General features: G+C 42.3%; 1 protein-coding gene across 10 annotated transcripts in view; it reads left to right on the top strand.

Annotated features, from left to right (window-relative positions):
- TRPM3 (transient receptor potential cation channel subfamily M member 3) overlaps positions 1 to 26261 on the top strand; it is a 599217-nt gene that overhangs the window by 551267 nt on the left and 21689 nt on the right. For all 10 annotated transcript variants that reach the window (XM_042243350.1, XM_042243355.1, XM_042243351.1 and 7 more), the window contains 2 exons: positions 24836 to 24986; positions 25107 to 25306. In XM_042243350.1, the coding sequence (XP_042099284.1) occupies positions 24836 to 24986; positions 25107 to 25306 (351 nt within the window). The remainder of the gene's footprint in view (positions 1 to 24835; positions 24987 to 25106; positions 25307 to 26261) is intronic.

Genomic DNA, 26261 nt, shown 5'->3' on the forward strand with positions numbered 1-26261 from the left:
CATTCATGCAGATTCGTCACATAGGTGTGGAGGTATCTTCACTTAGGTATCTGCCCACTTCACTGTGGCTTGTGGAATAGTCAGACCTGAGCATTTATATATCAAAATATTTATTATGTTATAAATCGCTTTCCTTTTATTCTCCCTGTATTTTTAAAATTAGAACACGATATTGATTTTTCTATAATTATGCATGCAGGTAAATTATACCATTGATAAATTTTATTTCAGAACAGTAAAGGAAAAATACAAATATTATAAAAAAGAGTTGTTGGATCTGATAAGATTGATAGCAATGAACAAGCCTTTTTGGTGCTTCAAAATACTGTGATTTTAAGAATCTATCGATCTACTATCTTTGGATAGTCTCTTGGTAACTTTAATATGTAGAGAATTCTATGTAAAACTTTATTTTGTTAAATAGCCCAGAGAGTTATCAAGGTTGACACCACTTGAGAAGTCACACCACATGAGAAGTCACGTGGGTGTCATTTATCCTGAACATAATACGACAAGACAGACATTCGACCTTTGTGGTAGTTGTTCAGTCGCTAAGTTTCATCTGACTCTTTGCGACCCTGTGGACTGCAGCCTGCCAGGCTTCCCTGTCCTTCACTATCTCCCTGAGTTTGCTCAAACTCATGTCCATTGAGTCAAGTGATGCCATCCAACCATCTCATCCTCTGTCATCTCCTTCCCCTCCTGCCCCCAATCTTTCCCAGCATCAGGATCTTTTCCAGTGAGTCTGTTCTCCGCATCAGGTAGTATTGGACCTTCAGCTTCAGCATCAGTCCTTCCAATGAATATTCAGGACTGATTTCCTTTAGGATTAACTGGTTGGATATCCTTGCAGTCCAAGGGATTTTCAAGAGTCTTCTCCAATGCCCCTGTTCAAAAGCATCAATTCTTTGGCTCTCAGCCTTCTTTATGGTCCAACTCTCACATCCGTATATGACTACTGGAAAAAACATAGCTTTGAAGCCTTTGTGGAATTCGTCCCCAAATTCTTTAACTCCAGTCTAATCAGGAGGGGAGAAATATATGACAAAATCAAATTGAGTGATATACTTCAAAGCACCTGACCAGTATTCCTCAAAAGTGTCAAGGTCATTAAAAAAACAAGAGAAAAAAAGTAAAAAAAAAACAAAAAAAAAACAAGAGGACTGAGAAACTATCACAAACCAGGAGACTAAGGAGATTCGATGACCAGATGCAACGTAGCATCCTGGATGGGACCCTGAAAGAGAAAAAAGACATTCGCAGAAAATTGGTCAAATATTGACCCAAGCCTGGAGTTTAGTTAACAGTAACATCCCAATGTACATTTCTTCATTTCATCAAAAGCACAGTAGTTGTGTAAGACTTATACTAGAGGAGACTAGGTCAAGGGTATACAGAAATTCTCTATACTATTTTGGCAACTTTTCTATAAATCTAAAATTATTCAACTTTTTTTGTCCCTTTAAAAAACATAGGAAGACATTAGGAGTCCCACATTTAAAAAATATAGTTTTTCTAAAGATATAAAAATGCTCATCATATGAAAAGATATAATTAAAACAGAAGAAATGTCATATCTTTCTTGGACCCTTATACTCTAGGGTCAATATATGAAGAAAACAAAGACTATATGGAAACCATTGTCAGCTGATACGAAACATCTTGTCCTTAGTGAATAAACAAATGCCAAGAGACATGGTAGAAATGGAGGGAATAGAGTGGTCATGTCAATCAGATGAATTGAGACCAAGCTTTGAAGAAGGAAAAGGGCCTTGCAGGCAAGACAGAAAGGCTGATTGATAAAAGCAGACTATTCTTGGGAAAAGTTTGTGTCAAGTAGTAATGAGATATGAGGGTAATAAAAATAATAATAGTCAAAACTGGAATAGCACTGTCTGTAATCAGGCACTGTCATCGTTTGCAAGTGCCCACTCAGTTATTCCCCATAAACAGTCTATGAGGTAGGATTGTTGTTGTCGTTGTTTAGTTGCTAAGTTGTATGCAACTCTTTGCAACCCCATGGACTACAGCCTGCCTGGCTCCTCTGTCCGTGGGATATCCCAGGCAAGAATACTGGAGTGGGTTGTCATTTCTTTCTCCAGGGCATCTTTCCAACCCAGGGATCAAGCCTGAGTTTCCAGCACTGCAGGCAGATTCTTTACCACCAAGCCACCTGGAAAGCCCTGAGATAGGATTATTGCCCTTATTTCTAAGGGATAAGGAAACTGAGTCACAGAGAATATTATGTACATGTTAGATTGAACTATGAAACTGCCATTTTTGTAGGTCAAAATTGTTTACTCTCAGAAATTTCATGTGGTTCGACCTAATAAGTAAATTGCCTAAAGTCCGTGGCTGTTTTGACAGGCAGAGCTAGACTTTGAACCCTGGCAGCTGGCTCAAGAGTCTGGGCTAAAAGCCTTGTGGCTAGAGGGCCTCTTACAGACATGGCCAACACTTACTGAATGCATACTGTGCACCCAGCGCTATCTAAAGTTTTACACGTATCAACAAGTCATTTATCTTTGCATCAACACTCTTGAGGTAAGTATGATAATCACCCAATTTATAGTTGAAGAAACAGAGACTCAGAGATATTTAAGTGACCTGCCAAAGCTTACACAGCCAATAAACGGCAGTGCTGGGATTTGAACTCAGGCTGACTGGCCCTGGGGCCTGGACCCAGTGCTCCCTGCCTCTCTTGTATTTGCAGATGTGATGTGACAGAATCTGAACTGAGATAAGCTTTCACTGCATTTCAGTACTCTGGAGAGGAAAGGCTTTTCCTGTCAAACCTCAGTACAGATCCTCAGGACTTTGCATTGGAAGGATACATGAGAAAGGGACATTGCATTTTCTGGACAGCTCAAAATGAATGATGTTGTTATTCTGATGGAGTAGAAAACTGACCTCATAATTACTTCAAAAATAAGTGAATAAAAGACAGATGAAAGATAATGGAGCAAAAGGAGAGAAAAAGAATGTGAAAGACTAGAAGATGCATTATAGAAGGTATTTTAGATGTTTCTATGCTGGAGATATTTGGAATCAAGTATTTTATTTGTAACTGGTTAGCTTGTTCCAGAGAAAGCAATGGCACCCCACTCCAGTACTCTTGCCTGGAAAATCCCATGGACAGAGGAGCCTGGTGGGCTGCAGTCCATAGGGTCATTAAGAGTCGGACACGACTGAGCGACTTCACTTTCACTTTTCACTTTCATGCATTGGAGAAGGAAATGGCAACCCACTCCAGTATTCTTGCCTGGAGAAACCCAGGGACGGGGGAGCCTGGTGGGCTGCTGTCTATGGGGTCTCACAGAGTCGGACACGACTGAAGCGACTTAGCAGCAGCAACAGCTTGTTCCTACTCTTAAATGATTGACTGACCATTCAGTGGACATTTGGTGCTTGGATCTACTCTGTTGAACAATCAGTGGTCATGTCAGAATTGCCCAATACTCCATCTATTTAATTTGCACCCAGAATCTCTTAGGCAAAGAAGAAAAACCTAGCCACTGTTGCTATCCAGCAAATTAACTTTTTAAAGTGTCATTTAATAACATCTAAAACTCTTCTAATCTTAACTATCATGTGAATCAAATTAGAAAAGTCTGAATTATAGAATATTTTAAAATGCAGTTTTATTTTTACATGTACAATATCTTAGGCTAGCTAGCTATGGATTGTTTAGCAAGAAGATTCTACACAAGTAAAGAGTCCAAGAATATAAAGTAATTTCAATCTTGAGTATAAAATAATTCAGATCACTAGATCTACAAAAATATGAAAGCCTCTTTATCTCTTTAACTCTCAAAATAGAGCAAATTAAGGCCCATGAACCATTGTTTGTGGATCAATATTCTGGGTCAGTTCTGTGGAAATTTAATTTAGACTAGAGCCAGGCCCAAACAGGCATAAGTATAAAAAAATATTAACTAATTCATATGAATATTTAATTATTTAAATTAAATAATTTAATTTAACTGCAGTGGCCGCAGTAACTATATCACTGGCACCACTCTGTCCACTTGGGCCTGTACCTGCCATAACAATGGCAATTCTTTTGCATTCAGAAGCACATAAACATGACTGTGAACATCTGTTGATCTCAGATGCTGACATACAGGCTTCCACCAGTTAGTAAAGCCAGATCCCTTCATTGGATATTCCTCAACTTGACATCACTGGTTCCTGCTGTAATCTGGAACCAGCTGGAGCAGTGCATATCCATGGCAACCATCAGTATAACCAATTCCTTCACTCACCTAGTAACATGAAATAATAGACTATCCTTTATAACACAGAGCAGCTAACAAGATTTGGCTTTGTTCCTTGATTATACATTATTTTGGGTTGGCCCTCAGCCTCTTCTCAGCAGAAATCCTACTGCAAACCCAACACTGCTGTGTTAAATGAAGCTATCAGTCATGGTGGATGCAAATAGCTATACCTAAGAAAGCTGCTTATTCTTGGGCCCATTTACACACTTTGGTGAAATGGAGAGATCTCTGTTTCCATGGGTAAAAAGCAGACTATTTACACAGTTAACTGGGATAAATGAGACCTATGGAAGGCTTAAATTGAGTCTTTAAGCCTGTGGGTTGAAGCTAAATGATGCTTTCGGGCCTGGAATTATTCATACCCCTTCCAAAGAATATTAGTTTACTCATTTTCAAAGGTACCATTGAACAATAAATAAAATAAAACCTGGGTTTTCCATTTCTTTCATTATATTTGTGGTGATAAATATACATTTTTCCATTCACACTGAATGTATTATCCACACAGATGTGGTTCTAAAATAAGCATGTTGGCCTAAAATCACGTCTGGTTCAATTTACTCTGAAAAGTTTTTATAACATGAAGAGTATTATTTATGAACATCACCATTTGAGAGCCACTGACCCAGACAAAAGAACGAAACAAAGACAGTATAAATACAGATGTCTGGGCATAAAAACCTTCATGACTCTAATGTAACTCTCAACTCCATCACCATGAAAAATAACACAATGTTGTAGTTAAGAGGATGAAATCTTAGGTTTGAATCCAGGCTCTGAGGTCTCTTACTAGCTGTGTGTCTTTGGGCAATTCACTTGCCTATTTGTTGCCTTGGTTTACTCACCTGTAAAATGGACATAAAAGAATCTACCTAACGTGGACTAAATTGTGTCCCCTCCGAAATTTATAGGTTGAATCCCTAAGCCCCATTGTGATTGCACTGGGGCCTGGAAGGTAATCAGATTTAGATGAGATCACAAGGGTGGGACCCTCGTGATGGGATTAGTGCCCTTCTAAGGAGAGACTGAAAGGATCTTTCTTCTCTCTCTGCCTTCTGAGCACATAGTGAGAAGGTAGCCATTTGAAGCCAGGCTGTCACTGGGGAACCAGATAAGCTGGCTATTTGATCTTGGACTTACTAACCTCTGGAATTGTGAGAGGTATCTGTTATTTAAACCACCCAGTTTATGGTATTTTGTTTTATGGCTGTTTGAGCTAAAACACCACCTTATTCTTTTTTTCACATTTTTATGAGCTGAAAATTATAAAACATGCAAAATAATGCCTGAAATATAGCAAGTGTTTTCTGAACTGGTTTTCAAATGAAATTTTTTTAAAAAAATAAATGAATGGGTGGGAAGTTCTAAAGTGTTCCTTTCAGGGTTTCTACCATTTTGTCTTATAAACAGCCTCCATAATCTTAATAATCTTTTTAAAAAATTGTTTATTACCATGACAAGTGAGCTAATATATATGAAGGTATCTGACATGGAGTCTGATACACCCATCTCTAGGGTTTTCGTAACCACAGTTGTCTGCTATAAAAATGCTTGTTTTATTAATACTTGAGTTTGAGACTTGTTTCATCAGACCCACATCAACCTGTTCTTTGAAAAGCTGTAGTGAAAATCCGGGCCATCTGCCTTATGTTGGTTCAAGTAGACATGTCCTATTGTGCCCTCAAGGAACAATGATCTCACTCAATCCACTGGACGTTGGTTTTATATAGTCTTCAGTAGAATTGCATCTTACACTGGGATTTGGTTGTAGCTAGGGGAGAAGGCAATGGCACCCCACTCCAGTACTCTTGCCTGGGAAATCCCATGGACAGAGGAGCCTGGTGGGCTGCAGTCCATGGGGTCACTAAGAGTTGGACACGATTGAGCGACTTCACTTTCACTTTTCACTTTCATGCACTGGAGAAGGAAATGGCAACCCACTCCAGTATTCTTGCCTGGAGAATCCCAGGGATGGGGGAGCCTGACCGGCTGCTGTCTATGGGGTCGCAGAGAGTGGGACACGACTGAAGTGACTTAGCAGCAGCAGGTGGTACATTAAATGCATATAGGAGACTGTTCCTTTGTATCTTGTTAACTAACTTAGCAGTCAAGCTGGATTTTACCCCATAACTTTCTTTAGCTTTCCCTCCTCTTCTCTCCACTCTCCCTCCAGGTGGGGGCGGGGGTGTGCACACATATATGCTTATCATTGAGCAAACAGCCCAGAGTCTGCACATTAACCATTCTCTTTTTATGAAATAGTTGTATAAAATACAGAGAAAGAAAGAACATTCGGTTACAAACTTCCCAAGGTTGCAACCCACAAGCTGGTCCACCAGAACCCAGAGAACATCCTTTGTTTCACAATTAGGCAAGAGATATAGTAGAAAAAGCCCAACTTGTTTCCTTTCTGTGTAGGACTCAGAAACTAGCCATTTTATATTGCTTTGTGGTTTAGTTTTCAGATTTTCCCACAGGTCTATTCAGATTAATTTGGCCAAAGGAAATGCCTCCTCTGAGATACTGCATGAAGCATACGCTTAGAAAAATTGGGAAGGCCTTTGAAAAGAATATCATATGTTTTTCACATGTCATTAGCTTGTACTTTGTGTGATAACAAAGTGAAGCCATCTAATTTTCAAATACTTGAATCAACATCGTCAACTCAGTTAATCACTTGTGGGAAAAAAACAGCATCTTTGGTGTGTGTGGGGGGGTTTTGTCTAGGTACAGGAGATAAATAGAGATTTTATATAAACCATCTATTTCATTTAAAAAGAGGTAGCAACCTTCCTATTTTCATGAAGAAAAGAAATGAGAAACCCACCGTTTCTTTGCATATGCCTTGTGATAGATAGACAGACTTTTGAACAAAACTGTCTAGAAGTTTTTCAGACTAACTGTGACTACAGCTTTTGGTTAGGTTTCCTGCCCCAAGAAAGGTTAAGATACTTAAGAAACAGAGGGTCCTTGCCTGTCCCTAAGCTTACTGTTCATTGACACAGCAGGTACAGCGAATAGTTTGCACTAAGAGCAACTACTGAGGGGTTTAAGCAGCGATGAGAAAAGCTTGGATTGTGTTCTGAAGTCATTATAATAAGAATCTCTCCCGAGACTCATACTGTGAGGACTTCTATCCATAAAAGTTGATTGTGCTCAAATCAGCTTTCCCTCAGCAGGCTGCTTGTTTGGCCAATAAAGGCAGAATAACTGTTGACGTGGTTAGGATTGAAAGAGTGAGCCCGGGCACCTGTTCTCATTAGCGCTCCATCTCTTTATGGTGGTGAACACAGAGGGAGTCTGAGAGCTACCGTTGCAGACTGTGAAGGACCAGGGTTTAGCTCCCTTTAGTCCAGCACCTGGGGACAGAGGGTTGGCCCCTATTTCATTTAAGGGCATGCATGCTAAGTCAATTTAGTTGTTTCTGACTCTTTGCAACCCTATGGACTGTAGCTCACCAGGCTCCTCTGTCCATGGGATTCTCTAGGCAAGAATACTGGAGCGGGTTGCCATGCCCTTCTCCATGAGATCTTCCAACCCAGGGATCAAACCTCTGTCTCTTGTGTCTTCTGCACTGGCAGTCGGGTTCTTTACCACTGGCACCACTTAGAAAGTCCTCACTTAAGGGCTTTGAGGGTCTCGGGAGAAACAGAAGTAATGAAGAAACGGCTTACTGAATAAATGAAAAAACTGTCAGGCAGTAGCCAGAATAGATGAGGGAGGATTACTCAGCTGCTTTAGTAAAACCAATAAGAATTAACAATAAATAGCAATACCTTATCATGACCTGATTGGATCCTGGGAGATCTTCCATAGACCCAAATAGGACATTCATCCTCCCTCCAACCATTAGTGTTCTTCTTTATTCTCTGCTCCTTTCTATATTATATTATCAGACTCAGTTCTGGTTCTTAGAACACAGCAGGAGTGCTTATGGCCGAGGGCCTTTGCCTTAGCCCTGCCTGCAGCTTCAGACACCCTCTCCCCAGACTGCTTCTTGGCCAACTCCCTGATCCAAGACTGGAGTCTGCTCCCATTTCACCTTCTCGTTACCATTCCTAGGCACCCACATGCCTTCTTGATCCTTCTGGCCCTGCCTTACTTCTACAGCACTTATCCCCTTCTACAGTGCCACTTAGCTTACTTATTTATAATGCTATTATTTATTTTCTGCCTACCTACCACCTCTCTCAATGCAAGCTGAAGAAGGGCAGGGACCTTTGATGCTTCATTCACTGGTTTAACCCAAGCACTTAGAACAGTATCTGGCACATCGTAGGGGATTCATAAATACTTGTGGAATGAGTGATGAGATCTAGGCATGTACCATCATCATTATTAATATTATTTCTATTAATAGTATGATTTTATCACCCTCAGACATTTTATTAATCATTGACTTACTCGATAGTGTATAGATGGCAAATATCAGACCTGGGACTCCAACTGAGCTCACTGAGATTAGTAGCTTATGTCTAGTAACTTCAAAGAATGCTTAAATAAGATGGGTCACTGATAGATAGATTCCAAAACAGGAAACATACAAGGATGTTATTGAAAATATTCAAACCACAATTCAGAGCAAAGTGCCTTTCCCATCTTGCTCCTTTCTATGCACCCCCCCCCAACCCTGCTTCTCCACTTGATCAACATCCAACTTTCTTATTTTTAACAGGTAAACTTTTCAAGGTAAAAGTGTTTGTTTTCACTGATGTGTGCCAGTGTTGCTCTGGGAAAGAAAAAAGTTGTTAGCCCACTATACAAGGGTCTACTGTCATCCAACTCTTCTGTTATAATAATGATAATGTTTCTATTCTGCCTCAGCTGGACTCCTAGTCACATGACAGCAAGTGATGGGCGCTGGAATCTGAGCCCACCCATAGCAGTTGAGGTTTAAGTAGAACATGAACTAACTATGATCCAGAGTCTTTGTTTGAGGAGCGGGAGTTGAAGTGTGAGATGCTCACATTTTATTAACTGCAGTAAACAGACAAGCAGGCAGAAGGGCCTTCAAGTGAAAAGGGAGAGAGCAGAGTCCGGGATCCAGATGGCAGTATAGGGAGGACAGGCCCACTCTCAGACAGAGCCAGGAGCATGAGGTCTGAGTACAAATGGATTTCTTCTGTTATCTGTCACTTCCCAGGGGATTTGTAAATAATGTCAGCAGGAGCTTGTGTTTGCTTGCAAATGCATTCCTGAATGGTAGGGGCCACATTGATTGTTTCCCTTAATGTCCTGTAACTCTGGGGGTGCAATCTGATGGGAGTCGGCAGGAGCCATGGATCATTTCTGTGGAGCTGGTCCAGCCTAGTATTCCTGATGAAATACACAGAGATAGCAAAGCCTGGCCTGAAAGATCAGTGACCAGTCCTTCTCAGCCCAAAGAGCCCTGATGCCAGGTTGCTGGTTTCTTTTCATGAGACACTCCCTCTGGAAGAAGGCCCTGGCTCTTCCCTCTTCATATGGCCAGTAGGACAGATGTGTGGGGTTCTGAAAAATTATGCAGGCCTTCTTTAAACAAGAACAAGAAGCATATTCCTTACTGTGAGGCATGGTGGCTCGGTGGAATGGACCCACCTGGGGAACCTTCCACAGTCAAGGTAATGAGGAGGGAGTCCCACTCCCTGCGCATGGGCTGGAAGGGACACCTGCTTCTGTCCTCAAAGCTCTGGACAGGGTGTCCGTGAAGCATGAGGAATTGGGATGAGAATGTCACAGCCAAGAGTTACAGTGGAGGTGGACGTAGCACAAATTTTGGGAGAGTAAATCGTATATTTGACTTTTTTCTCTGAATGTTTTTGGTTTCGGTTTGATGAAGAAAGAAGCTTGTCTAATCCTATTTTGCTTAGGCAGATATCCAAGAGAGTGAGAAGAGCCCTCAGTAAAATTGAAACTTAAGTGCTTTATATTTCCATCCTTCCAACCCCTCCCTGAGCCCCTTTCCTCGCTCTCGCTGGGGCTCCTCCTAATTACCATGAGCCCCCAGCACACTGGATCTGGGCCTGCTCTGATGAAACTACCAGCCTGAGAAGCTGTTTCTCCCTGAGGGGTTTATCGCTGTGTCCTCAACTAGAGAAACGTTGCTCGCAAGAAAACAAAACCCACTCAGATTAAATAAAGATTGACTGTAAGTGTCTAAGAGGAAACCTCAAGAACATTCAAAGACAGGAAGCAAAGCATGACGTAAGCTGACTGGAAATGAAGCTGGAAGTGGTTTTGGGAAGCCAGAATCTGAAGACATGGCCACTCGACTGCTTTTCTGTCTACTTATTTCCAGGCTCAATCCATCAGTCATCTCTCCTCCTCTCTTCCTGTCTGGCTCTTGCTTCTCTTTTCTTCCTCCCTTTCTTACCCTTTCCTCTCAGATGGCTTGCTTTACTTTTAAATGACTCAACTTGGTCTGACTGTATGATCTCCAGTTAATTAAGATCCCCTGGAGAAGGAAATGGCAATCCACTCCAGTCCTCTTGCCTGGAAAATCCCATGGACAGAGGAGCCCAGTAGGCTACAGTCCATGGGGTCGCAAAGAGTCAGACATGACTGAGCGACTTGACTTCATCTTCTAACTAAAGTCTCTGCACCTCAGTTTAATTTTTAAAATTTATTTTTAATTGGAGAATAACTGCTTTACAATGCTGTGTTAGTTTCTGCTGTACAGCAACGTGAACCACCGATATATATACATATATACCTTCCCTCTTGAGTCTCCCTCCCACCTCACCCCACATCCCAGCCCCCTAGGTCGCCACAGAGCACCCAGCTGATCTCCCTGTTCAGTTTAATTTCTAAAAACCAAGTCTGATTAGCCATTGGTCATTCAGTGAATTGGCTCCTTGCCCCTTGGATGATGGTGGGACCTGCTCCCTGGGCAATGATGGGATGTGGCCTGAATTAAGGGAGGAGGGTGAAGAAATTAGGAAAAGGCTTTGTCAACCCAAGAGACCTAGGGCTACCTCTTCTAGCTGTGAGCAGGGCCAGGGGAGTGGAACGTGTATATCAGGCGTCTTTGACATTATCTATTGACAACAGTTGTTGATATTATCTATTGATAATGCTGTAGGACAAACCACTCCAGAAGGCAGTGGCATAAAGCTGTAGGCATTTATTGAGCTCAGTAGCCTGTGGGTTGCCTGGATGATTCTTCTGTCTTGACTAGGCTTGGGAATGTGCCAAGGGGTCAGCTGGCTGGCAGCTGATCCAAATACAACCTCAGCTCAAACAACAGAAGTAACTAGGACCAGAGGGTCATGTGTTTTATTCTCCAGCAGACTGGCTCAGGCATGTTCCTTGTGGTGATGACTGAAGTGGAAGAATGGAAACAAAAACACTCAAGGGTGTTTTCAAGTTCTGTATGGGTCACATTTGCTGACATCCCTGTGGCCAAAGAAACTCACATGTTGAAACTCAGGGGCAAGGAACCAAGGGGCAAGGAAATAGAACTTGCCTGTTTAGTCAGAGAAATAAAACTATCAAATCACATGGCAAGGGAGGTTGGATACAGTGGGAGAGAAATTGGAGCTATTAATGCAATCAGTTTGCTGCATCATGACAACAGACCCACTGACATGTAAACAGCAAGTCTAGGTACACGTCCTTTCCCAGCAAGTTTTGTACAGGATCTTTTGATAGTAATTCCTGACTGCAAATAATGAATTTTGAATCCTTCTTAAATAACAGCAAGTAAATGACAGGTGTCTCTAAAGTAAAGAATAAATTTAAAAATAGCTAGAACACAGAACGAAGATAACGGAGGGCGTTGGATGTTCCCTACCTCCCCCCTCCCCTGCCTGTAATTCACACACAACATACCTTAGCTTGCTTTCTAATTCACTGGATTAAAAAACAAAAGCTTATTATTTTAATTGTGCTTCCTTAATAGCTGAAAGCTGAGCATGTGTAACCCTAACCCTCTCAAATTAGAGGCTGTGTCATCAGTGACTTCTTTTCCCTCCTAGTGGTGTCTGGGTTCTATATCCATGCAATGGGACCTAGTTGTTTGTTTGCTTTTCTGATAGGAATGAAAAGGATATAGCTTTTGTAAGTGGCCTTTTATAAGTTAGCTCCTGAGATAGATAATCCAGTCTGGGGCTTATTCTGGTCTTCTGTTTCTTTTCTTAGATTCGTAGAGTAAGAAAATGTCTGGACTAGATGGGGCTTAGAAATCATCCAGCATTTCCCAACCTTTAGTTAGTCCCATAAACCATTCACTGCGTTGTAACATCTGTCCACTCTGTAATATTTTGAATTAAATTAACTCAATTTCAAAACCTAAATTAATTTATTTTAAAAAATTTATATCATGACCATAAGTTGAAACCTCACTGTGATTTGATGTAATAGAAAATGACCATAAAATAAACAGAATGAAAACACCACCTTGTTATGAAATTCTGTCCAGCAAGTCTTTACTAAAAGACTTGGGCCTTCAGCCCGGCAAGTCTTTACTAAAAAGGAAGCTTAGCAAATGTGAAGGAAGCATTAAAGAAATATTATCCTCAAACTGATGCATTCTCTCTGATGGAGTCTGGAAGATGTAGACAGGCTTGAAAAAGTCATGACTATCTCACTGTCCAGTTCAGCACTACTTAATGCCCTGTTCCTGTACCCTACAGTCATCTTGGACTTTCTGAGTTGTGTGGACATCACACTGGAGAGGATGTCAATAGTCCAAGTGCCTCCATTCACAGATGAAGGAGCCCAGGCCGCCTCTTACGCCTTTCTCATGGTTGCCTTTGTACCAACTTGCCTATCGTATAGGCTAGGGGAAGGGGAAAGAAATGAACCACAAAAGAAGTAAAACACAGAGCTGGTGGGTAGTGATTTCAACTCTACGAAGCTGTGCTTACCTGGTTTTCAATTATATTTTCTTTTCCTGGTCTCCTTTCCTAGAGGACATTGGCTGTAGCCTATTGAAAGAAACAGAAAAACCCCCTTTCTTCCATAAAGAAGACTTCTGCCTGGATTTACTGCTATCTAGAACTCTTAGATCAGGAACCTTCTAGACTGCCCATGGAATTCTCTAAGCCAGAATACTGGAGGGGTATTACTAGCCTTTCCCTTCTCCAGGGGATCTTCCCAACCCCGGGATTGAACCCAGATCTCCCTCTTTACCAGCTGAGCAGATTCTTTACCAACTGAGCCACAAGGGAAGCCCAAGAATACTGGAGTGGGTAGCCTGTCCCTTCTCCAGAGGATCTTCCTGACCCAGGAATTGAACCAGGGTCTCCTGCATTGCAGGTGGGTTCTTTACCAACTGAGCTATCAGGGAAGCCCTTCTAGATAGATATAGCTATACAAAAGGAGGCATCTCTAGTTCTCCTGCCCAGAAAAGCATTGTGTCAGAAAAAAACAGGCCAAAAAAGCAGGGCTATGTAAGTCTTAATTCCTTGGAGTAAGCCATAGGAGCTGTGCTAATGGCATTCTAAATCCTCCATGTCAAACTGTGGATTTTCAAAATAAGGTGGAGAAATCTTCTTTGTCTCCTTATCTTTCCAAGATGGAATTTTAGTTGAAAATCCTTTCTTAAAAAAAAAAAAAATCGGATAAATGTAGTCATACCTTCAACTAAGCTCTTTATTCCATTGCCTATGATTTGGAATAAGCTATAATGCAAAAAAGCAAAATGGCTATCTGAGGAGGCCTTGCAAATAACTGTGAAAAGAAGAGAGGTAGAAAGCAAAGGAGAAAAGGAAAGATAAATCCGTTTGATTGCAGAGTTCCAAAGAATAGCAAGGAAAGATAAGAGAGCCTTCCTCAGTGATTAGTGAAAAGAAATAGAGAAAAATAATAGAATGAGAGAGACTAGAGATCTCTTCAAGAAAATTAGAGATACCAAGGGAACATTTCATATAAAGGTAGACTCGATAAGGGACAGAAATGGTATGGCTCTAACATAAGCAGAAGATATTAAAAAGAGGTGGCAAGAATACACTGAAGAACTGTACAAAAAGATCTTCATGACTCACCTGGAGCCAGACATCCTGGAATGTGAAGTCAAGTGGGCCTTAGGAAGCATCACTACGAACAAAGCTAGTGGAAGTGATGAGCTATTTCAAATCCTAAAAGATGATGCTGTGAAAGTGCTGCATTCAACATGTCAGCAAATTTGGAAAACTCAGCAGTGCCCACAGGACTGGAAAAGGTCAGTTTTCACTCCAATCCCAAAGAAAGGCAATGCCAAAGAATGCTCAAACTATTGCACAATTGCACTCATCTCAGATGCTAGTAAAGTAATACTCAAAATTCTCCAAGCCAGGCTTCAGCAATACATGAACCGTGAACTTCCAGATGTTCAACCTGGTTTTAGAAAGGGCAGAAGAACCAGAGATCAAATTGCCAACATCCGCTAGGTCATCGAAAAAGCAAGAAAGTTCCAGAAAAACATCTATTTCTGCTTTATTGACTATGGCAAAGCTTTTGACTGTGTGCATCACAACAAACTGTGGAAAATTCTGAAAGAGATGGGAATACCAGACCACCTGACCTGCCTCTTGAGAAACCTATATGTAGGTCAGAAATCAACTGTTAGAACTGGACATGGAACAACAGACTGGTTCCAAATAGGAAAAGGAGTACATCAAGGCTGTGTATTGTCACCCTGCTTATTTAACTTACATACAGAGTACATCATGAGAAACACTGGGCTGGAAGAAGCACAAGAATCAAGATTGCCAGGAGAAATATCAATAACCACAGATGTGCAGATGATACCACCCTTATGGCAGAAAGTGAAGAAGAACTGAAGAGCCTCTTGATGAAAGTAAAAGAGGAGAGTGAAAAGTTGGCTTAAAGCTCAACATTCAGAAAACGAAGATCATAGCTTCTGGTCCCATCACTTAGTAGATGGGGAAACAGTGGAAACAGTGGCTGACTTTATTTTGGGGGGCTGCAAAATCACTGCAGATGGTGACTGCAGCCATGAAATTAAAAGATGCTTACTTCTTGGAAGGAAAGTTTTGACTAACCTAGACAGCATAATAAAAAGCAGAGACATTACTTTTGCCAACAAAGGTCCGTCTAGTCAAGGTTATGGTTTTGCCAATAGTCATGTATGGATGTGAGAGTTGGACTAGAAAGAAAACTGAGCACTGAAGAATTGATGCTTTTGAACTGTGGTGTTGGAGAAGACTCTTGAGAGTCCCTTGGACTGCAAGGAGGTCCAACCAGTCCATTCTAAAGGAGATCCGTCCTGGGTGTTCATTGGAAGGACTGATGTTGAAGCTGAAACTCCAATACTTTGGCCTCCTGATGCAAAGAACTGACTCATTGGAAAAGACCCTGGTGCTGGGAAAAATTAAGGGCAGACAGAGAAGGGCACAACAGAGGATAAGATGGTTGGATGGCATCACCGACTCAATGGACATGAGTTTGGGTAGACTCCGGGAGTTGGCAATGGACAGGGAGGCTTGGCATCCTGCAGTCCATGGGGTCACAAAGAGTCAGACATGACTGAGCGACTGAACTGAACTGAACTGAACTGATTGAGGCATTTCTTCAGCCATGTATGAAAGAGACTATCTTCTTGAAATATCCTTTTTCTTTATATTTTTAAACATGATATTCATTTTATCAAATACTGGTGTTTCATTTCGAATTTCTCATGCTTTTTTGAAATCAATATGATGTATGTATTAAGTAAATAAATGCTTCTTTCCTCCATGCCTTACAGAGTAAAATCAAAAGAGCAAGTGTCCATCTTTGAGACAAGGATACCAGCACCTGATACCTATTATATGAATCAGATTTTTTTCTTCACACTTTGCATTTTAGTGTTCCATACATGTGCTACCTGATCTGAACAGCTTGGGCTATTATTTGTGTTAATGAAAGCAAGAAACATTCAGATGTCTATCAGTCTGTCTTTACATTTGTTCACAGTTGAGATTCCTCTCAACCCCATGTTGGTTCTTTCTCCAAAAGCAGAGATAAGAGACTAGTTGAGCAAGTTTTCATGGATATCCTGACCCTGTTCTTACTGACTTTGAAATACTGACAGAGGTACTAAGGCTTTCTGAGCCTCACTCCTTCACCTTTAAATGGGGCAGTAAAATTGATCATGTTAGAGTATTATAAAGATCAAAACAGGTGATGTAAGTAAAGCTTATAGCACAGGACCTTTCCCTGAAGCTTGTGACAGGTGATCACTAGCTTTATTACGTTGGAAAGGCCATTTGAAATAGTGAGGAATACATACAGGCTTTGAGGTCAGAGAGGAGGAGGACCCATTTCTGCTTCATTCGTAATTGCATCTCCAGAACCAATTCCCACTGGCACAGAGGAGGAACTCATTATTTTTTTGGATGAATAAATGAATGGTTCTGGCATTATCCCTTATTAGCTGTGTGATCCTGGGTAAGGCATTTCATTGCTCAGGGCATGTTTCCACAGCTGGAAGGGTAATACCTCTGTTACGGATGTGCCAGGAAGCTTTAAGTGTAATGGCTGATGTGAAGTGCCCAGCACAGAGGCCAGCACGTGCTATGCTTTCCACAGGTGTTTATTCCAAATTTCTACTGCCCTTCACTTTTGATGATCCCAAATAATGAACTAAGATCAGCAGTTCCTACAGAAGCATCCATTTTAAAAGTTGTCTTTCAAAATGGACAGCAGTCAGTGTCAAGTAGCCCAGGACATATGTAGGTGGCCTTTCATCAAAAATGTCAGGGTCTGAGAATAGCAGGATGTCTAATTTGACCCTTTTGTGTTCCTGGGCAACTTCAAAGTAATATAGTTTGGGCAAAGGCCAAGCCAAGTGGGCAAAAGGAGGATCCTGAAAAGAGGCATGGAAATTGTCTTTGACCAAGACCTCATTTTCTCATTTTTTAGGGAACTATGAGGAAGGTCCCATTTCTTGTGTCAGTGTCAGTTGATTGGTGTGCTTTTGGGAGTTTTGCCTTAAAAAGGATCCCAAGGCTTCCACCTGACAGAAGAGTACCATGATGATTAGCAACATCTGCCGTGAGTTTAAGATGGGGTGTTATGGCTGCTGTGCCATGAGATTTATACAATAGCATTCAGAAGGGAGACTTGCTATAGACTTTACCAATGTCAGGCATGACCCTTTGCAAGTTAATAGCAAAAACAAATAACCAAATATCCATGTTTTTCCCCTCTTTTAGCTTTTTGCTCTTAATAGGAACCATCTCATATTAGCAGGTCATGGTGGCCCTTAAGATCTTGAAGTAAATAGGAAAACAGATACTGACCCAGTGAAATTGATCACTATAACCCTTACAGAAATGCCTGGTATTGCCAGTTAAATGTACAGTATGTGATATTCCTGCCCGCATTCTTTTGGCAAATATTTATTGATCATCTTCTATATGCCAGGCAATGTTATGGCTGCTATAGTGAACTAAACAGACAAAAGCACTTTTCCCCATGCCTTTCATTCTAGTGAGGGATGCTGTTGACTTTTATTTTGGCTGTTATAAAAATTTGTCTATGATTTAAAAAAAAAAAAAAAAAAAAAGACCTTCCAGCCACTCCAGAACATGTGGAGAAAAGGGAGGACTTTCTTACTCTCACCTGCATAATCTGGTCGGTTATGACTACACAACCTCTCATTCTGGAGTCCAGTCATCCATTTCACTTCCTATCAATGCACTTTCAGCTTTCTGCCTTGTGATATGCCAATGTGATCCACATAGATAAACCATAGAGAACCTGAATTCTCAGATGTTTCATCCCTTCTAATTTGGCCATAATTTGGCATAGATGTAAGTGCCCCACTCTGTATCTGTACCTTCACCCTAGGCCTTCTGTGGCCTAATCTATCTATGATCAGTTTCTAGAACAGGGTTTTATTCACTTTGGGAGTAACTGGAAGCTTTGGCCAAAGTTTTGCAAGTGTGTTTACCCTACTGACGTGATAATAAGTAAAATCTGTACCATTAGTTTGAGTCAGAGGCCCCAGTTGGACAGTTGAGCTTTGACCAGTGTAGACCTCTCATGCTTTCTATACTTGCTAGAGAAAAACAGCAACAGAGCCTTTGGCTCCTCAGTTCAGTTCAGTTCAGTCGCTCAGTCATGTCCGACTCTCTGTGACCCCATGAATCATAGCACACCAGGCCTCCCTGTCCATCACCAACTCCCAGAGTTCACTCAGACTCACGTCCATCAAGTCACTGATTCCATCCAACCATCTCATCCTCTGTTGTCCCCTTCTCCTCCTGCCCCCAATCCCTCCCAGCATCAGAGTCTTTTCCAATGAGTCAACTCTTCCCATGAGGTGGCCAAAGCACTGGAGTTTCAGCTTCAGCATCATTCCTTCCAAAGAAATCCCAGGGCTGATCTCCTTCAGAATGGACTGGTTGGATCTCCTTGCAGTCCAAGGGACTCTCAAGAGTCTTCTCCAACACCACAGTTCAAAAGCATCAATTCTTCAGCGCTCAGCTTTCTTCACAGTCCAACTCTCACATCCATACATGACCACTGGAAAAACCATAGCCTTGACTAGATGGACCTTTGTTGGCAAAGTAATGTCTCTGCTTTTGAATATGCTATCTAGGTTGGTCATAACTTTCCTTCCAAGGAGTAAGCATCTTTTAATTTCATGGCTGCAGTCACCATCTGCAGTGATTTTGGAGCCCAAAAAAATAAAGCCTGTCACTGATTCCACTGTTTTCCCATCTATTTCCCATGAAGTGATGGGACCGGATGCCATGATCTTTGTTTTCTGAATGTTGAGCTTTAAGCCAACTTTTTCACTCTCCTCTTTCACTTTCATCAAGAGGCTCTTTAGTTCCTCTTCACTTTCTGCCATAAGGGTGGTGTCATCTGCATATCTGAGGTTATTGATATTTCTCCTGGCAATCTTGATTCTTGTGCTTCATCCAGCCCAGTGTTTCTCATGATGTACTCTGCATCTAAGTTAAATAAGCAGGGTAATAATATACAGCCTTGACGTACTCCTTTTCCTATTTGGAACCAGTCTGTTGTTCCATAAAACCCCAAACTTGTGACTCAACCTTGATGTCAGGTCAGATTTCACATTCCCAGTTGCCCCTTCCAGTCTCTTCATGCTACTCCAAGGCCCCAATGCAGCCTCCCAGGCGTGGCATACACAAAATGTCAACATCTTTAATTATTGTGGACAGGGAACAGGGAAGCAAGTGTGATTTTATTAGCCAGGACTCACTGCAAGTGATAGAAACCCAATTCAAACTGACTTAAGGAAAAAAGGAATTTTATGGTTCATATAACTGAAGAATTCTGGTTTTAGGCATGACTGAATTGTGAATCTGTTTCTCTTCTCTATGATGGAGTCACTCCTGGGCAGGCTCTCTTCCCTTGGTAGACTTATACTGCAATGTAAAAAGAGAACTTCTCTTTAATATGAGTCCCAGCAAAAATCTCAAGCCTTATGCTCATTGGTTCTTATTGGTCAGGCTAGGATCACATCCTTGAACCAATCACTGCCATCAGGGGATAAAATACATGGATAAATCTCCTTGAGATGGAACTGCAGCTCATTTCACCTAAACTTCTGGACTGTGAGTAGGAGAGGGACAGTTCCACAAAGGGAAACCAGGATGCCATTACCAGAGGAAGGGGAAATGTTTACCAGGCAGGTGGAACCATCCTCTAGAGCAATGGTCCCCAGCCTCTGGGATCTAATGCCTGTTGATCTGGGGTGGGGCTGATGTAATAATAATAGAAATACAGTGTACAATAGATGTAATGTGCTTGAATCATGCAAAAACCATCCCCTACCCCAGTCTGTGGGAAAATTGTCTTCCACAAAACCAGTCCGTGGTGTCAAAAGGTTGGGGACTGCTGCACTGGAGACACTCTGCACTGTCACCAGCAAAGAGGAAGGTGACAACTTGTCATTTCTTGCAAAAGGGTTGGGAGAAAAACCACTCATGTCAGGTTCTAAGCAGGAAGGAGGAGGTGCAGTGGGAGCTACCAGCTCACATATTCCCGAACATCCGCCCATGTGCCATCTTGGGTTTATGTGCCCTGGGAATATGAACCCCAGATACTGGTTGGGACCATTTTACAGTCCAGATAACTTATTCTCCATCCTAAAATCTGCTGCTTGTCCTGCCTTAAGGCACCTCATTCATCTTCATCCATGGTAGACATCTGTAAGTTTGAGTCATAGCACCTTCTAGTACAGATAAATACTCTGAGCAAGGACATGGCTAGGAGCCATTACAAAGCAATGTTTGGCACTAACTGCTGCATATAATGTTTACTGCCTCTTTGCTGATTTTACCAAATGAAGACTGTTTCTTACTGATTCATTTTTATTATCATTATCACTGTCACAAAGATCATCTAACTCATTTATACTGCACTTGTTGTTGTAGAAGCTAGATGATGGTCCTTAAGGCTGATCCTGACTAGCAGCCTGCTTGGTGTCACTCAGGCTAGAGGGGCTATGGCAGTTCTGCTTCTTCAGAGCCCCTAGCAGTGTTCCTATCACCCAATAAATGTGAAGTCTGTTCCCTTTCTGTGCCACCTACTGAACTGTAAGTTCCTTAGCAACAGGGACTGTCTCTTTAACCCCCCAGCATCTCTTGTATGCAACATATTATAACCACTCAACGAATGTTTGTAGAATAAGTGCTATGCTTAGTGATTGCAAAATAAAGAGCATTAAGACATAGTCCCTAACCTTGAGAAGCTTCAAGTCTATTAATTACAAAAATAATCAGTGATGACACCAACTAATGTTAATCACTGTTGGTGTTAAAGTGCTGTGTGCTAGATACTAAGGTAAGTGCTCTCCAACACTATCTCATTTAAAGATCTTGACGATCTCTCCCATATATACTACTACCCTTTTACAGATGAGAAGGCTGAAGTTCATGGAGTAAGCTAACAGCATCATTTGAAAATGGTGGAATCAGGATTTGAATCCAGATACGCTGAATTAAAATGCCATGTTTCTAACCACTGAAGTAATACTACCATTCTATAAAGGCAGGATGGAAAAAATTGGGAGAAGGTGGAATAAATCAATATTCACAGGATCGTCAGAGAGTTTCCAGAGCCAATTATGATGACATCAAAGCAAAGCAAATCTTATATAAAGATGATGAGTTCGTCCAACTTTGTAACTAGTAGGGAAACCAAGCAGAGATCCAGAGACATGTTAATGACACTATCTGAAGACTCATGGAAATGTGCACAGGCCACCTGAAACTAGGAAGCACCTACTGTTCTCACTGGTTTTTTCCTCTAGGCTAGAAGAAAGTTTTTTTTTTTTCTCTACTGGAGGAAGTGTCTGCATCTTCACTAAATACGGGGTCAGTGGGACTTCCCTGGCAGTCCAGTAGTTAAGACTCCAAGCTTCCAATGCAAGGCATGCAGGTTCCATCCCTGGTTGAAGAACTAAGATCCCGCATGTTGTGTGGCCAAAAATGAATACATAAATATGAGGTCAAAAGATGGATGAGTCCTGCCCGTCACAAGTTTATTTTACATTCTCCCAGAATGTAAAGGGAAATTGCAAGATGACATTAAATAGAGATAGGGATCGTACTTGTGAAAACTATGTACACTTTGCCCCTTACCCCAAGCCGTTCTTTCTGCTTCTCTTTGTCGGCTTCCACATAGAGATCTGAGCAGAAGCCAAAGCAAAGGGTAGCCCTGGTCTGAAAGCCCCAAAAGAGGTCAAGCCGGGAGGAAGCAGGTAGGATGGGTAGGGATCCTAAGCTTTGCTGAGGAGAGAAAAGCAAAGTGAGCTAGTCCATGAGGCCTACAGCCCAGTGGGTATCAGGCATCTTGTTGAGCATGAGAAGCTTTCTTGCCAGGCGACAGGTAGGATTTCTGGAAACGACCTAAGGAAAAAGGTACCAGCAACTGCTTAGAGCTAGAACTGTCCAAGATGAGTAGGCTTGCAGAGCTGTGGCAGATGTTAGTGCTCAGCAACCAAACTGTGTTTAATGATCTCCTTTAGTCACTCAACAGTTTTCACATGTGGATGTGTGTGAACGTGCTGTGTGTATAGACTGAGCTGGGTGATGGGAAACCATGAAGAGATATGTTGCCAGTGGGAATCCTATGTCGGACACAAAGACCAGTAAATTGGCAACAGTGATACAGTACTGAGAAGCCCCCACCACCCCTACCCCTACCCCACCCCTGCCAAAGGGGCAAACAAATGGACCTCTGGGATTATAAGGAAGACAGAATTACTACAGAAAAAATTATTCATGACATTTGGTAAAGGAAGACTTTGTTCAAGGGGGCTACTGCAATGAAATTCTGTACTAGAAGAGAGAGACTGGGTTTGACTCTGAATGAAAAATAAAAGGGAAGTTTATAGCCAGGCGCAAGGTGTGGGTCAGTGGATGGAAGATCACTAAGAGGAAACATCAGGAGTAAGGGGGCTTCTGGCTTACCTGACCTAATGTATTTTTACTGAAGACAGGCCAGGCTGATTACACTTCAGATGGAGCACAGTGGAGGATGAGGAATGTGATCAAACATTGATGGTGATCAGATACTGAGGATGGGGATTCTGGCTAAATGTACTTAGCAGAATTCTTGCTAAAATTGGGCAAATGCAGAGACAAATGTGGAAGTGCACAGATTGAGGCCACAGAAGAGCCTGAGTCGAGTTAGGTCAAGTAGAGGATCTTTGTCAATACCTATCCCAGTCCTGGTTGAAAAGGAGCAGAAAGTTAGCCAAAAGCTAAGTGAGCACTTAAGAATGACTAGGATTCACCCAGGTGAAGCATGGGAGTAGGAGCAAGGTGTCAGAGGGGCTTTTTGGAAGCATGACTAAAAATCAGGAAGTAAGAGAGAGCATGACATTTCTGGGAACTTCAAAAACTTGGTCTAGTTTGTGCTCAGAGGGAGAGGTAGAAAGTGGCAAGAGATGGTACCAAGCTAACTGCCCTCGGAGTCTGGGCTTCATCCTGGAGTCAGTGAGGGCCTCTATCACTGGGTTTTCATTCCAGAGGAAGAAATTATCAGGACCCCTTACTGAGCTGTCTTGGGTCGGTAGCGACACAACTGCCAACAACAAAATAGATGCCAGCTCTTTGAGAACACCCGATTCCATCCACACCTGATTCTCTTGCAGGCACATCCAAAGGAAGCACTTTGGCCATCTTTTCCTGGCCATTAAAACAGAGTCTTGGTGACCTGATATTATTAAAACCCTCATAAGTTGAGAAGATGTATTTTGGACCTGAGAGCATATCAAAAATCACAGAATTTTTCCAGCCTAATTTTAATTTAGTAGACTCACGTTAGTGGCACCTGAGAATTACTTGGGGAAATCTTTGAAAGAAATATTGATGCCAGGGCCACCTTCAAAGATTCTGATTCAGTTATCTGGGGTGGAGCTGGGTCTTGGCAGTTTTTAAAGATCCCTAGTGCTGTCAGGACTGAGAACAGCTGCAGAGCACAGAACCTAGCCACCTGAACTCCTGAGAAGGAAATGGACTCCCCTTCCATCCTCCAAGTCCTCCAGCCAAGATTCTCGGTCAACTTTGCACACTTTCCCAGCAGATCTCCAGAAGCTGCCTCTGTCAACTGCTATGACTGCTTCACACCCCACTCCTCTTTCACAAGTAGATGCAAGAGGACCCTGTTCTAAAGCAGGCATAAGACAGCTGGAACAAGAAAGCGACCTCACCTACCCTGGGCACTCACAGCCATCAGCACCGTCTCACTTCCCGGGTTGTGTTGTCTGTGCAGCACTGAGGAGCTTTGTCAAGGATTTGTTTTCCCCTGGATTCACCCGGAAACTCCAAACAGGCCTCATTAGCACATTACTCACGCTCACCCAAGTCCCACACATCACTTTCCTCCTCACCCCCACCTCCAGATTTTTCCTTTTTCTCTACTTGCTCGTTTATTCAGTGCAGTTGGGTTTTGTTCCCTGTGCCCCAAGAAGCACATTTTTGGAATGGAAATGCTGCTGGAAAAAAAAGCAGGTGGCTACAGGCTCCAGGGTCCCAGCCCATCGCCCCTCGTCGTCCTCCCCGTGAAATGCCGTCCATCAGGAGCACTGAGTGACAGTCCTCCTAAATACTTCCCAAGGTGCTGCCCTGTTTCACTCCTTCCACACTGAGACAGCAAATCATTAACTCAGAGCCCCTGGGTTGTTTCTTGCAGCAATTAACAGCTGCCCTGGTGTTAATTCGCAATCGATAGTCTCTCGATGTTGCTGCTCTTACAGCTGTCGGCTCCTGAGGCCCACAGCACATTTTGAAAGTAACATGATGGGGCAATGAGACTGCCCCTCCTGAGCTTCTGGAAAGCCCTCACCAGGATTCCTGGGGAGATCCGGTGCCCCAGGGACTCAGCCAGCCAGCAGGGGGCCCCACCCGCCTCTTTCAGATGACAAACTCAGGAGACTGGCAGAACTGAGTTCCCTCTGCAGTGGCAGCCCTAGGGATATTCATGAAGCTTTTGTTTGTTTATTTAGGCTTTTCTGGAAGTCTTTTCTGTTTGTTTTGATATGGCTGTGTTTTTCCTTCATCTAAAAAAAAAAAACAAAAACAAAAAACTTCTCATTCAAATCAGTCTATGATTTTAACCCCAGAGCCACACAATTTCTCACATCTTGCCTGTGTTGCTTCCTCCAGCTCCCTGTGGACAGAATGAGACTCGAGAGGATGGTAAAATAATCCAACTGCCTCCCTGCAAGACAGGAGCCTGGATCGTGCCGGCCATCATGGCCTGCTACCTTCTAGTGGCAAACATCCTGCTGGTCAACCTCCTCATCGCTGTCTTTAAGTAAGAGAGTCTTTCTTCAGAACCCGTGGAATGGAGTAGGGAGACTGAGGCAGGAGGGGAGCATGATGTTGCGGAAAGCAAAGGTGTTTCTCACTTGATTCTCTCTGGTCTCTTTTTCAGCAATACATTTTTTGAGGTAAAATCAATATCCAATCAAGTGTGGAAGTTCCAGAGGTATCAGCTCATCATGACTTTCCATGAAAGGCCCGTTCTGCCCCCACCTCTGATCATATTCAGCCACATGACCATGATATTCCAGCACCTGTGTTGCCGATGGAGGAAGCACGAGAGTGACCCAGATGAAAGGGACTATGGCCTGAGTAAGCTTTGAGTGACAACCCCCGGCAGCTACAGAGCAGGAATCCCCACTGCTTCTATAAGCGATCATGCAGGACTACTGGGCACCTGGTTCCTCCTGCTTCCTGCCCACAGCTCTGATGACTTGGGAGGGATAGGGGGGTATGCTAGATGAAAAATGGTGCTGGAAAGAAGACAGGAGAGGCTGCAACTGAGCATTCTTAACCTCTCTGCTTTCTCAGTGAGATAAAACCAGACTCAAAAAAAAAAAAAAAAAAAAAACCAGACTCCAGCAGGGCTGTCTTAGCACCTTCATAGGTTCTAACCTTACTTGCCAGACATCCCACCACAAGATATATCAACCACGTTAATATGCTCCCAATACTACTGTATATATGATTTAAGCATCTTGACATGCAGAGTTGTAGGTGACTAAGTCTGACTTTCTATGATTGTTTTTGGATCTATAGTGTTTTTAGGCCTTAAACATTTCCCAAGCCTTAGGGGTTGTTCCTATATGACTTCATGAGGAAACCAACAGTTTTTTCCATAATCCAAGGATAAAAAAGACTTTCCGCCAACCGCCTTCTAGCCCAGTATTTCTAAAAAGAGGTTCAATTGGGGGAATAATTCTTTATTACATAGAATTGTTCCACACATTGTAGAAGATTTAGCACATCCAGCCTCCACTCATTGAATACTAACAGCTCCTGCAAGTTCCTAAATGTCCCCTGGGTACACCCACTGTTAAGAACAGTGGGATCCAGCCCCATATAAGCAACCTCCTGTGGTTTCTCAGAGTGTCAAATAGACCACCTACACTAAATCCACTGAATCAGAGCCTTTAGGATTATGGCCCAAGAATTACCTCCAGGTGATTAGTAGTGCAACTAAAGTTTGAAACCAAAGCCACTTAATAATCAACTGTTTCTTTGGTCTGAAGCTTTTAACAACTTCTTTGACATAGCAATGCCTGAC

Source organism: Ovis aries, chromosome 2 (assembly GCF_016772045.2).
Source record: "Ovis aries strain OAR_USU_Benz2616 breed Rambouillet chromosome 2, ARS-UI_Ramb_v3.0, whole genome shotgun sequence".
In the NCBI taxonomy this organism is placed as follows: domain Eukaryota; kingdom Metazoa; phylum Chordata; class Mammalia; order Artiodactyla; family Bovidae; genus Ovis; species Ovis aries.